Source organism: Callithrix jacchus, chromosome 3, assembly GCF_049354715.1.
Source record: "Callithrix jacchus isolate 240 chromosome 3, calJac240_pri, whole genome shotgun sequence".
NCBI lineage: Eukaryota > Metazoa > Chordata > Mammalia > Primates > Cebidae > Callithrix > Callithrix jacchus.
The window spans coordinates 119,406,133-119,420,904 of NC_133504.1; the positions used below are offsets into that span (position 1 = coordinate 119,406,133).

Sequence of the window (14,772 nt, forward strand, 5' to 3'; positions counted from 1 at the left end):
ATGTACTGAGGCTCCTCCTATCTCAGCCTACTTCCTCTCCTCTCTCCTCTTAAAGGTCAGGACTGCACTGCAGTCTGAAAGTTTGCCCCACCTACCCTGCTCTTCTCCTCTTTATCCTTCACAGACATTTCTCACAATAAATCTTTTGTACATCAAATTCCATTTTGCATCTGCTTCTCAGGTGCCCATATGTCCTCCACAGAAAGAAGGTAACTCAATTCCCTGATAGCAAGGCAAAATATGGCTTATGCCTCAGATCTAGGCTCCCTTCTTGTTCCTCCTTCCTATGCGCACCCACTTCATTTCAGGAGTTGCTCTAGGAACAGAAGATACAGGCCACGACCTACCAGGTTACCTGCCAGGGTGGAGGTTTGCCTTTTAGTTAGATAAAAAGATAATAAACAAATGGATTTTAAAAATAGACAATGCCAGGTGTAGTGGCTTATACCTGTAATCCCAGTACTTTGAGAGGCCGAGGAGGGAGGATTACTTGAGCTCAGGAGTTTGAGACCAGCCTGAGCAACATAGCGAGACCCTGTCTCTACAAAAAAAAATTTTAATTAGCCAGGTGTGGCAGTGTGTGTCTGTAGTTCCAGCTGCTTAGGAGGCCGAAGTGGGAGGATTGCTTGCCCGGGAGGTCGAGGCTGCAGTGATCCACAATTTCACCTCTGTTCTCCAGCGTGGGCAATGAAGAGAGACCTTGTCTCAAAAATAAATAAATAGACAAGATACTTTTAGACAGTAGTAAATGCAGCTAAGAAAATACATTTGAGTGAAATAATGGAAAATGTCTGGAGGAAAAGCATTCCAGATGGAAGAAACATCATGTATAAAGATCTCAAACAAGAATAAGCTTATGATGTTCAAGGAGCAGAGGAAAGGCCTGTGTAGCTACATCATTAATGAATGAGGAGGAGGGGGTATGAAAGTCAGTTTCATGTGCCAACTTGGCCAGGCTATAGTGCCACTTATTCAAACATTAATCTAGGTGTTGCTGTGAAGGTATTTTGTAGATAAAATTTAAGTTTATCACTGATTCACTTTAAGTAAGGGAGATTACCTTTTCTAGTCAGGCCTGATCCAATCAGTTGAAAGGTCTTAAGAGCAGAGGTGAGGCTTCTGGGAAGACGATTCTTTCTGTGGACAGCAGCTTCGACTGGTGCCCACGAGTTCCAGCCTGCCTTTCCTGACAGCCTGTCCTCCAGATTTTGAACTTGCCTAACCAGTCCCATAATCATGTAACCAATTCTTCCTCCTCCTCCTCCTCCTCCTCTTCCTCCTCCTCCTCCTCCTCCTCCGTCTGACAGGGTCTCACTCTGTTGCCCAGGCTGGAGTGCAATGGTACAGTCATGGCTCATTGTAGCCTATACCTGCTGGGCTTAAGTGATTCTCCCACCTCAGCCTCCCAAACAGTTGGGACTACAGGCATGAACCACCATGTCTGGTTTTAAAAATTTTTTGTAGAGACGAGTTCTCACTGTATTGCTCAGTTTGAGGCTGGTCTCAAATTCCTGTGCTCAAGTGATCCTCCCACCATGGCCTCCAGTTCTTTCCAATACATTTTTTTTGTTGTTTTGAGATAGGATCTCATTGTCACCTGGACCAAACTGCAGCAGCACAATCACAGATCACTGCAGCCTTAACCTTCTGGGCTCAGGGGATCCTCCCACCATAGCCTCCCAAGTAGCTGGGACTATAGCGCATGCACTACTATGCCTAGCTATTTTTTTTTTTAATTTTTTGTAGAGACAGGGTTTCTCCAAGTTGCCCAGGCTGACCTCCAACTCCTGAGCTCAAGCGCTCTACCCACCTTGGCCTCCCAAAGTAATGAGATTACAGCCATGAGCCACTGCACCTGGCCTTACAATAAAACTTTTAACATCTATGTCCTGCCCATAGGTTCTGCTTCTCTGGGGAACCCTCACTGATATAGATAGAATTTTTAAAAGTCCCAGAGTTACATAGGAGTTACGCTGTGTTGGGTGATGAAGGTCATGATAAGAAGCTTGGATTTTAAGTGTTCAAAGCTATTGGAAATTTATGCAGGTAAATAGCATAATCTGATTTTTAAAATAAATTAATGAAAATAATTTTGGCTATTCTGTGTAGAATGAATTTGAGGTGGGCAAAAATGGGGGACCAATTAGAAAGCTATTGATATGATCCAGTCAAGAGATGATGGTGGTCAGACTAGAACAGTAGCAATGGACTTTGAAGTAAAATTAATAAACTTGCTGATAGATTTGGGAGCTTGAAATGGTAGGAAAAAATGAGAGCTCAAGGATAATGCTAGGTTTTTAGCTTCAGTGTTGGGGTTAATGACAGTGCCATTTACTTTCAGTGATGACAAACTAGAGAACCTGACTCTTCATGTCAAACAAAGGATATGACAAAATTCTTCCAGCCCAGGAACATTTGGGCTTAAGGTTCTACAACTATTCCGTATTTCAGAGTCATTCTACCACTTCGAGAGTACAGACCAAAATGGCATCCAAGTTCCCCCATCACAAGTGTGCACTGCAAGAAAGTCACTATTTTTGATGATTTGGTCAAACTCTGGGCAGAAATGGCTTGTAGAGGGCTCATACCTTCATGGATTTCTTTAGCTGCTTTGCATCAAAGACTGCTGGTGGAGTCACTAGGGCCACCATGAGATGCTCAAAGTGGCCAGAGAGATCACCCTTCAAGTCATCTTTCAGCTTCTAAAATGAAAAAGACAAGGAGAAAAATGTGAAATACTTTTCCATTCTCTTTTTCTAAAGTCACCTAGTGAAAGATGAACATATGTAACAAAATCAGACAAAACATGTCCATCCACAGGAAATAAACAGAAGCGTTGAAAGTATATCTATGAATATTAATCTACATTTTATAAGTACTCCCAAATTGTTCTGTTTTGTAGAGGTTTTTTGAAGGAGAGCCAAATAGGAGGATTCAATGAGTGCCACAGTTAGGAACTGTATTAAAATGCATTTCCTAGGTCCCGCATGCTTTCAATGCTTGGGTCGCGGTGAGGGAAGAGGAAGAGGAACCCTTATAAATGCACACCCAGCTTCACTGGAAGGTGCTCTATTCCTGGGTGTCTTGCTTCTCAGTGACTCCCAAAGAGCTCCAAGAGGAAGGGGAAAGGAGGACAGTGGCCGGTCATTTGTCTCAGGTGAGAACATGGAACTAGGGGCATCAGGAGCAATTTTCTGGCAACAAGTAAAGAAAAAGAAACCCTAAGTGTGGCAATATGTTAGACTTATTTGTTTTAACAAATAATAATTGTATATATTCATAAGGTACATAGCAATGTTTTGATACATATAATGTATGGTAATCAGATCAAGGTAAATGCATACCTATCATCTCAAATATTTAACCTTTTTTTGGTGTAAGGAATATTGAATATCCTCCTTCTAGCGATTCGAAACTCTATTATTGTTAACCATAGTCATCCTACAGGCCGATGGCACTCTAGAAGTTAGCCTCTTATGGACATTACCTATTGATAATGTTTACAGCACTGTTTTAACACATAAGTACAGTCCATCTCCCCTGCTTAAAGGAAGGTAACAAGGTTTCTCTTTTCAATATTCAAAAGCATAATACTGAGTAATGTTTGTTCCTGCTCCTAATTATTTTCAGCTCTGAAATAAAGGCTGGTAGCCTCTGAGCCTGCTGCACCACTGTGGGCACAGACCGACACTACCACACCCCTGGGGGCACAGCAGGGGCATGTTCCTGCTGAAACAAATAGGATGGTGTTCAGTGTTATCAGCACTGCTTTAATTGCCACAGGGGTTTTTTTTTCTCTCTAAATGGTAAATTCCACTACCATCTGTCCTCAATCCAAGCCACTGCAGCTGAATCTTATTTCACAGCTCTCATTCTATTCCACTGTGAGAAATGGTTGTTCCCTCCACCTCCATCTTCCTTCCAGATTTTGGAAATACTGAAAGGCCAACAGATCATTCACCTTCTCTATATGTGAAAGTGTTGTCTTGCCCAGAAGCTAGGCAATTCATTCAATTCAACAATTGTTTTCTGGGCACCTGCTCTGTGCTAGGCCTTTAAAGGTAAGTTAGACAAGGTCCTTATCCTAAGACATTCTGCCCTAATGGGACAAGCAGAAATATTCAAAGATAAAATTTCAATATAATACGTTAAGTTTCTGATAAAGGGACCTCAGAGAAGGGTGTCTTAATGGAGTCTGGGGGCCTGGAGAACACTCCCAGGAGGTAATTCCTGAGCCGCCTGTGGATGGTCACTAGACCCTCTCAACAGTCAGCCCAGTCCATTTCTACCTTTTCCCTCCACAGTTCATTATCCACAGCAGCCAAAATAGTCCTTTAAAAACAAAAACTGCATTATATTATTCCTCTGCTTACAAACCTCCTGTGGTTCCCTGTAGCCTTTAGGATAAAATCTAAACTTTACCAAGACCCAAGGCTTAGCATGTTCTCAACCTCTCTCCAGCCTCGTCTCTTTCTTCTCCCCACTTCACTTTCTACATTCCTGCCATATTGGAAGTCTTTATTTCTCACATTATTTCCCAGCTTGTTTTTGCCTCAGGGCTTTTGTATTTGCTGTATCTTAAATACTATCTCCTACTGATCAAGCAGAGCAGAACACCTATTATCATTCAGGCTGAGTGGGGAGTAAGGTACCAACCCCCCACTGACATTCCTTCATCACCGTATCTGCAAGAGCCAGTCATCAGTCATTATCTGTCATATCAACCATTTTAGTTATCTCATATCACTTATCATATCTGAACTTATTTTTACTTACTTGTTTATTACATTCTAATAGAATGTTAGCTCGATGAAAGAAGGCATGAGCTGCTTTTTATACCAGTATATCTCCAATGTCTAGGATATCTCCTGACACAAAGTAGTACCCAAAAATAGGTGTCGGACAAATCAACTGTGTAGCAAAGACCAAGTCTTACATTTCTTTTTCTTTTTTTGAGATGGAGTCTCTTTCTGTCATCCAGGCTGGATCAATCATCAATCTCAGCTTATTGCAACCTCTGCCTCCCAGGTTCAAGTGATTCTTCTACCTCAGGCCTCAGCCTTCCAAGTAGCTGGGATTACAGGGGCATGCCACCATGCCAGGCAAATTTTTGTTTTTTTAGTAGAAATGGGGTTTCACCATGTTGGCCATGCTGGTCTTGAACTCCTGATCTCAGGTGATCCACCCGCCTTGGCCTCCCAAAGTTACTTGTTCTTATATAGTTTCTGCTACTTACTAAGTTTTCATTTGCTGAATGAATTAAACCTATAACTACATGACTATTTTAAAATTAAAAGATAAATAAAAGGTTATCTAAGCTAGAATTAGTCAGATAGTTGGCCTGGTAATTATTTGTTGTGGAGGGCTGCCTTGTGCATTCTCGGATGCTTGTAGCATCCCTGTCCTATGCCTACTACATGCTAGAAGTATCCCCCACCATCCCATTGTGATCATCAGAACATCTCCATGCATGCCAAGTGTCTCCTGCGGAGCAAAATCACTTCTGATTTATAACCCACTGAGCTAAGGCAAACCTCCTTATTCTACAGGTGAAGGAACTGAGGCTCAGAAAGACCAAGTAACATGCCCAAAGCCAGTCAGCCAGTTCAAGGCAAGACCAGGACTCACATTCTAGGCTCCTGACTGGATGCACAGGCCATCTTCTGTTACACTCAGCCTGAAACAGAAGACTGTGGGCATAACCACGTGGGAGTGACCATGGTACTGTAATGATGACCTCATTTACTGCCTGTCATGTCAACATGATCTTACCTTTCCGTACGCTGCTTGATATTCCTTAACGATCAGCTGCCGCTGCGCATTTGACCTCTCAGTCAGAATGCTGATGAGCATTTTCTCATCGGTTCCTAAATGAAACAAAAATTATTTTACTCAATATTTATGCTTAGTATTTGTCTTGAACAAAAGCAAAATGATCAATGGCCTGAGACAAGTGCAGAGAGTAAGGCATTTTAATTTCCAGCTTCTTACCTGGTTGGAATATTTATTTATTTTTTTGTTTGCCTAAGTTTTGAAAAAGAAAGTTAACTTTGTTTGGATAGTTTTGGGAGAAGAAAACATTCATTGTCTAAATACTCCTAACTGTACATCAGACAGAGGGAACAGTACAAAGAACCTACTACTTTTGAACTTGACTTGTTTACTTTCCAAGCTTTGGTTACTGTCTTACTGCCTTTTATCTCTGTCCCATACTTGATATAAAAATTTTTCTTCCTCTGGAAAACAGGACCAACACTTATTCAGAATTTGCCCTGCAGGAAGCACCCTTTTATTCATTGTCATAGTTAATATGCACAGGGGCCCTGTGTGGTAGATAGGATTAAGCTGTACTAAAGATGAAGGCACAAACTTATCTTTCTTGCCAAAGTCACACAACTCCTGAGTGGTGCAGCAAGAAGTTGAACCCAAAACTCTGACCCCCAACAAAACATACATTTATATCTCTGGTTCACTTCACATCTCCCCCTCCCCTCCCCTTTCCTCTATCTTTCTTTCTCTTTCTCTCTCTCTTTCTTTCCTCCCTCCCCCTCCCCTCCCTCCCCTCCCCTTCCCTCCCCTCCCCTCCCTCCCCTCCCTTCCCTCCTCTCCCCTCCCCCCTCCCCTCCCCCCTCACTCCCTTCCCCTCCCCCACCTTCTCCCCCCCTCCCCTCCCCTCCCCTCCCCTCCCCTTCCCTTCCCTTCCCGAGTGGTGCAGCAAGAAGTTGAACCCAAAACTCTGACCCCCAACAAAACATACATGTATATCTCTGGTTCACTTCACATCTCCCCCTCCCCTCCCCTTTCCTCTATCTTTCCTTCTCTTTCTCTCTCTCTTTCTTTCTTTCTCTTTCTTTCCTTCCTTCCCTTCCCTTCCCTTCCCTTCCCTTCCCTTCCCTTCCCTTTCCCTTTCCCCTTCCTTCCTTCCTTCCTTCCTTCCTTCCTTCCTTCCTTCCTTCCTTCCTTCCTTTCCTTTCTTTCTTTCCCTTTCTTTCTTTCTTTCTCTCTCTCTCTTTCTTCCTTCTCATTTCACTCTTCTTGCCCAGGCTGGAGTGCACTGGCAGGATCTCAGCTCACTGCAACCTCTGCCTCTCAGGTTCAAGTGATACTCCTGCCTCAGCCTCCCAAGTAGCTGGGATTACAGATGTGTGCCAAGACGCCCAGCTAATTTTTTATATTTAGTAGAAATAGAGTTTAACTGTGTTGGTCAGGCTGGTCTTGAACTCCTGACCTCAGGTGATCCACCCACCTCGGCCTCCTAAAGTACTGGAATTACATGGGTGAGCCACCATGCCTAGCCTCTCTCTTGAATTTCAAACCCATATGCAAAACCAGTTTTTTGTAAGTGAAAGGTAACATCAGGCCAGAGCTGATGCTGGCCTGACTGAGAATGACCTCAAGGTCACTCTTATCTTGGTGACCACAGTATTAAGATAAACATGGAAAGTTGTATCTAATGAATTTCCCAACCCAGGGTGATACCTGGGTTGGGAAACTGAATTGGCTTGCAGGCCTAGAGCACACATGACTAGAGTGGTATAAAAGACCTCATCTACATGCTTCCATGGCAGTGGTGCCTAACTTACATCAATGATGAGGCAAAAGCTTCTGTGTACTTGGTTAGCTGCTGGGCCTCCCAGTGAAGGTTGCTGCCCTTCTGTGTCTTTGGTTTTGTATTCTTGTACATAGTTAAATAAATACTGAATCAGATTAAAATGAATTTGTGCTCTGTGGGGCTGAGTGCCAACTTGGACCCATCATAGCCTCCATGTCAGTACAGTACCAGCCACCTCAACTGCACAAGTACCTCAGACTCAGCATGCTCTGGGTGGAATTTATTCCATTTCCTTTCTGACTTGTCTTTCTTGCTATGCTCCCTTGTCCACAACTATGGATATAGTCATCCAGGCAAAAATCCCAGGAATCATCTCAGATTCCTTTCCTTATCTTATTCCCTGTATTTTAGCAAGTATCTACATCTCTTATATTTGTCATCTCCTCTGCATGCCCTCTGCCACTGTGCCTTTATCACATTTTACCTGGATAACCTAAATCACCTTCTAACCTGACCCCCATATAATTCTTCCTATATTCTACTGTCTAAGTAAATGTTTAAAAGTACAATCTGATCATGTCATCCCCGTGGTCAAAATTCTAATGGCTCTTTGTAATCTTCAGGATGAAGTTTAAGCCCCTTAGCTCATATATCAGCTCGTTATGATCTCTCCTGCCTTATGTCTCTGTTCTCATCTTCTAGCCCTCCCTGCATCGCTATAACCTAAGCACCTAGACTAGAAATACACCAAATTACCTGCAGTTATGAGTAGTTTGTATGCTTGGCAGTTCTCATCTCATTCTTTTTTTTTTTTTTTTTTTTGAGATGGAGTTTCACCCTTGTTACCCAGGCTGGAGTGCAATGGAGCGATCTCGGCTCACCGCAACCTCCGCCTCCTGGGTTCAAGCAATTCTCCTGCCTCAGCCTCCCAAGTAGCTGGGACTACAGGCGCGCGCCACCATGCCCAGCTAATTTTTGTATTTTCAGTAGAGACGGGGTTTCACCTTGTTGACCAGGATGGTCTCGATCTGTTGAGCTCGTGATCCACCCGCCTCGGCCTCCCAAAGTGCTGGGATTATAGGCGTGAGCCACCGCACCCAGCCTCATCTCTTATTCTTAAACATGCTTGAGATCAGTAACTAAACCAAGATGCCCCAGGTTCAGAGACTGGGTCTGATATATCCCTAATGCAAATGTCATTATGACACCTGGTTCTGGACTCAGAATGTATCAGAAGTGGTGCTCACAAACAATAACCTCCTTCTTAAAGAAGACCTATAGGCCAAAGTACAAATTCATGAAGAAACATTATGTTAAAGAAGAGGTGACAGAATTCACCTCTTCTTAATTCTTAATTAATTAATGAACTATTAATTCATTCAGTTTGGCACTAATCTCATGAAACAGTCTACTTAACAATAGATGTAAATAGGGCAATCAGGCTGGGTGCAGTGGATCACATCTATAATCCTAGCACTTTGGGAGGACAAGGCAGAAGGATTGTTTGAGTCCGGGAATCCAAGACTAGCCTGGGCAACATAGCAAAACCCTGTCACTACAAAAAAATTAAAAATTAGCCACACAATGTGATGAGCACCTGTGGTCCTAGCAACACCAGAGGCTGAGGCTGTAGGATCCCTTAAGCTCAAGAGTTTGAGGCTGCAGTAGGCTATAATCATAACACTGCACTGAAGCCTAGGTGACAGACCAAGACCCTCTCTTTAAAAAAAAAAAAATAGGACAATCAAGAGATAAATGAAGAAATAACCCACATTGAAAAATGCAAAAAATAAAACTCAAACAGGCAGAAATAAGATAATATTATATTGATACAAAGCTCTAATGTAGTATATCTTATGAATTGGACAAGCTGATTTTAAAATTCATAGAGGAGGGCAAAGAGCCAAGAAAAACCTTGCCCAGCAGAAATTTAGTATCATTATAAAATCCTAATAATTGTGACAATGTGGTGTTAGGAAAGGCAAATAGATAAATGAAGCATAACAGAAGAGAAAAATAGGAAAATATAAAACAGAGGTGACATTATATACAAATCAGTGTGAAAAGAATGAGCTCTTCAATACACTGTTCTGGGAAAATTAAATATCCACATGAAATAGAATAAAATGAGACACCTTTAAATACCATCCACGAACATTAATTCCATATAGGTTAAAAACATCATAATGTGAAAAATAAAATTTCAAAACTTGGAAGAAAAAATGTAGGAGAATATCTATCTTTATGACTTTATTATAGAAAAGATTCAATAAGCATAAAGCCTGGACAAAAATATTTGGTAAACTTGATTTCACTAAAATTTAAAACTTCTATGCAATAAAAATTACTGTAACTTACTGTGTTAGTCCATTTTCATGCTGCTGATAAAAACATACCCTAGAGTGGGCAATTTATGAAGGAAAGAGTTTTAATGGAGAACTCACAGTTCCACATGGCTGGGGAAGCCTCACAATCATGGCAGAAGGGAAGGAGGAGCAAGTCACATCTTACGTGGATGGTGGCAGGCAAGGAGAGAGCTTGTGCAAGGAAACTTCACTTTATAAAACAATTAGATCTTGTGATACTTATTCACTATCATGAGAACAGCACAGGAAAGACCTGTCCCCATGATTCAATAATCTCCCACCAGGTCCCTCCCATAACACGTGGGAATTATGGGAGCTACAAGATGAGATTTGGGTGGGGACACAGAGCCAAACCATGTCACCAATGTTAAAAGAAATCCATACATTTATAGGAAATATTTTCATGGCTTGTAATCTTTTTTAAAGTTTGTATTGAGAAATTTTAAAAAAGCTCTTGCCAATCATAAAGAAGACAAACCAACTGAAAAAAGTAGATAAAATAAATTTTATATTTTATTGATACATGAAAGTGGAAGCAGATATACAAATAAGGATACCTAATCACATTAGTCATAGGGGTAAAGAGAGGAAATAAACACACATGCAGAATAAGATACCATTTAGACCCGCTTAATTAGAAAAATGGAATAGTCTTACTGTAGCAAGTATTGGGGAGAATATGGAGCAAAAGAAAGTCTTGTGCAATGCTGGAGGGAATGCTAATTTCTACATTCATTTTAGAGAGCAGTATGGCAAAATTTCCAGTTAATTTGAAGATAAGCATCCCTGTCAACATGGAAATTCCAGTTCCTGTCATACTCTAGAGAAATGCTAGCAAATATGTACAGTGAGACATAAGAGGAATATTCATTGTAGCATTTTCATATTGCAATATAAAAGAATTGTAGGCAACTTAAATGTTCCATCAAGAATCCCATCTTCTGATACAGTGATGCAATAGACTATCATGCAGTTAAAATTAATGCACTAGAGCTAAATGTATCAACATGGATAAATCTCAAAAATATAATGTTAAGGGATAAAAAATGTTGCAGAAGAATGTATTGAAACCATGCAAAACAATTTGTACATATATATGTAGTTATGGTACTAAAAGTTTCATGGGAATGAACTCTAATTTGGGATGATGTTTATCTCCAGGAAAAGGGGCAAGAGTGAAATCCAGGAAGAATTGACAAGATTGTATTGGGTTTTTTGTTTTTTTGTTTTGTTTTGTTTTTGAGATAGACTGTCACTCTGTCATACCAGCTGGAATGCAGTGGCACAGCTGGGATGCAGCCTCAACCTCCCTGCTCACTGCAGCCTCAACCTCCCTGGCTCAAAGGATTCCCCTGCCTCAGCTTCCCAGTAGGTGGGATCACAAGCCCAAGCCACTACACCCAGCTAATTTTTAAATTTTTTGGTAGAGAAGGGGCCTCCCTATATTGCCCAGGCTGGTGTTGAACTCCTGGGTTCTAGTGATTCTCCTGCCTCGCCCTTTCAAAGTGCTGGAATTACAGGCATGAGCCACCATGCCCTGCAAAGGGGGCCATATTTGAAACGATTTATGATGATGGTAATTATTGTTGTTGGTAGCAGTCGTGGTGGTAGTTAGATAGGACTAATACAGGGTGGTCACAGGAGAATAGAAAATTCCGGGCAGCAGTTTCGCATGACTAGCAAAAGGAAACTATTGAAATAGCTACAGAGGCTAGTGACTGATATGACCCCGAAAACCCACAGTATGGGTAAAGCTGGCTAAGACCTACTGGATCCAACATGGCACTAAATTTGACTTAGGTTTCTCCTAGGATTTCATAATATACTAATTAACATACTCAATTACACACCCACCAGTGCCACGGCAATTCCAGGAACACAGATATTTGGGGTAAAAAAGGGTGGCACCACAGTTCTGAGAAATCTTCATCTCTTTCCAGGAATCTTCATGACTGTTCCACCCCCTGGTTAAAGGAACCCATAAAGGCAAGAGCCCCAAACCTGCTTATGCACAACTCTCTCTTGAGTATACTCACACTCCCCTTTCTTGAGTGTGTACTTTTCACTTTGCAATAAATCTCTGTACTTTCACTATTTTCTGACCCATCCTTGAATTTTTTTCTCTAAATGATGTTAAGAGCCTGGATACCAGCCAGGGTCGAGATCCTACCGGCATTTGGGGACCTCCCCTAGACCATCAATATCATTAAGTAAATATGATAAGTGTTAAGATTTAATAAAACTGGGTTCTCTATATATTTCCTCATTGTTTCACAATTTTAGAAAATCCCCGACAATTTATCTAATTGAGTAAGCCAACGTGAGCAAACTGAAATTGTAGATTGTAACTTGCCCTATTTGCTTCAACATTAAGAAAGGATTTGTAAAATGTTACTCACCAATTCCTCTGATTGCCTTCCGAATAGCTTCAGCATCTACAGATGCGCTAAAGCCTGGATAATCTCTTACTGTTCCTCGGTGTCCAACCTAGGAGGAAATATTTGAAAGTCCCATTGGTTCAAAATTAAATCTTTCTTGTATTACATATGCATATTCCTTCATGAATATGAGAAGCATATGACAAACCCACAATTTGAACACCTTCCTACCACTTCAGGAATGGCTCTGAAACTGTCTTTGCAAAATTATGACAGTAAGAGAAATCTGACATGGTTGACTCCATCTTGCTTCTAGCCTCACAGGCTGGCTGTTTTTCACTCATTCCTGGGTGGGGGCCAAACTAACTTTGGGAGGAATTTAGTTTATAGTTTAAATGATACTAGCTCTTCCACAAAGCTAAACTACCCCTGTAAAATTAATGAAAGTCTGCCAAATTAGGAGGATGAGAGGAGACTGAATTTTACTAAGATTTAGTCTCATAGTTAAATAATTACCAGCCATTATTCTGGAGGTCACAATATTTGCAACCTCCCCAATTACTCCTGCAGATAACATCACTATTACAGAACCTACAATTGGCCTTTTGAGATGTCTTTTCATGCTTTTGCATTTCTGACTACTAGACAGCCCCACCCAGACCAGCAGCTCCTCTGGTGGCCCCCACTTAGAAGTAGACTCAGCCTACAAGGACTATTTTTCCACACTCCTATCATTGCATCCCCAGCCAATCAGCATGCCCTCTTCCCTAACCCCCATCCACCATTTTATCCTTGTAAAACCCCTAACTTCTGAGCCTTCAAGGAGATTCACTTGAGTAATAACTCTGTCTCCCACATGGTGTGACCAGCCTGGCATCAATTAAACTCTTTCTTTACTGCAACGCCACAGTCTCAGTGGACTGATTTTGTCTGTACAGTGAGCAGGAAGAACCCATCTGGCAATTACATTTCAAGTGATGGTCAACCCCCAAGACATGTAGGCAATATGATATCTACCCCATGTCTCAGGAGTCCTCTTTATCTCTTGTGTAACAAATTACAAATATAAAACACTGGTTCTCTTGAGCAATGAGTTGTGTTAATCTTGGTGATGCTAAAAAATTTATTTTAAAGTGGCATCTGCAGGAGAGCAACAAGAAAGCTGAAATTTTCTAAATCTCCTTGTTTTCCAACTGATAATTCAAAGCTCTTCATGGCATCTCACACAGAAATAACTGTGGTTTATAGATTTCAAGATGTTTTAATTAATGTTGACCATTATCCTTGGGGAACCCCACACTAAATGATCCATAAATGAAAACCCCCTTAGGACTGTCTGTTCTTAAGCTTCGTTTAATGAATGTGCAATTGTGGCTGATAAATTCCCTTCTAAAAGCTCTACTGACATCATAGATCTTCAGGAATGGCATGGAAGTAAAAAGATGCCACACTACGAATTTTAAGCATGTAAATTAGAGGCATGTCAGTAAGCTGGGAAAGGCTATAGTACAGAAACTAAAGAAGGACAGCCACGAAGATGTTGGGAAAAATCAAAGTAATGTAGATTTATATGGTAGTTTCTAACTTCTTGAATAAAAACCTGTCTTTGCAGTAATAATATTTGCTTTCTAAACAGCACTTTTCTATCCTGTTACTGAATAATATTGGCTCTGTTGTCTTGTGTTAATAAGGCTTTATTTCGGCTCTCTTGAAGTGTTGAATATTTTCATGAAAGGACATTACCTGTCACATTAAAGTGAATGAAAAATTATTGTTCTGGCACAGTAAAAAATGATAGTCTGCTGATTCAATAGATTAGATTGAATAATTCATTTCAGTACACTCAAACACTGTTTAATCTTATAGCATCCAAAATAAGAACTGTAGAACCTAGACAATAATTACAACAAGTTAGAAACTACTTGTGAATATTCCCGACCTGAAGATACCTGTAAGAACTCAGTCACTTTAGTCTGGGCGTGGTGGCTCACTCCTGTATTCCCAGGACTTTTGGGGGCCAATAATGGAGGATCACTTCAGCTCAGGACTTCAAGGCCAGCCTGGGAAACACAGTGAGATTCCCATCTCTACAAAATATTAAAAATGTAGCCAGGTATGGGGGTATGCAGGTGTGGTCCCAGCTACTTGGGAGGCTGAGGTGAACCACTTGAGACCAGAAGGTCAAGGCTGAAGTGAGCTGTGATTGTGTCACTGCATTATAGTCTGGGTGACAGAGTGAGACCCTCTCTCTCAAAAAAAAGAAAGAAATTAGTCACTTTAATATAATCTTTGATGAATTCTCTTTCCCCAAGGCTTACTAAATATTTTATGGATTCACAGAGCCAGCTGGCTTCATTTCGCTTCTATCCACCTAGGAACTTTTGTGTTGATCTTATCTGTTTGCCTTCCAGTGTCTGGCATTTTAAAAGAACTACCCCAATGTCTGAGTGTTTGAGTGTTTCATGCTCAGCACTGT

General features: G+C 41.2%; 1 protein-coding gene across 1 annotated transcript in view; it reads right to left on the reverse strand.

Annotated features, from left to right (window-relative positions):
* The window catches only part of ANXA3 (annexin A3), a 59,502-nt gene that overhangs the window by 24,609 nt on the left and 20,121 nt on the right, over positions 1-14,772 (reverse strand). Inside the window, exons 3-5 of the mRNA XM_002745678.6 lie at positions 12,318-12,405; positions 5,773-5,867; positions 2,589-2,702 (exon numbers count right to left, since the gene is read on the reverse strand). Coding sequence (XP_002745724.1) covers positions 2,589-2,702; positions 5,773-5,867; positions 12,318-12,405 — 297 coding nt within the window. The remainder of the gene's footprint in view (positions 1-2,588; positions 2,703-5,772; positions 5,868-12,317; positions 12,406-14,772) is intronic.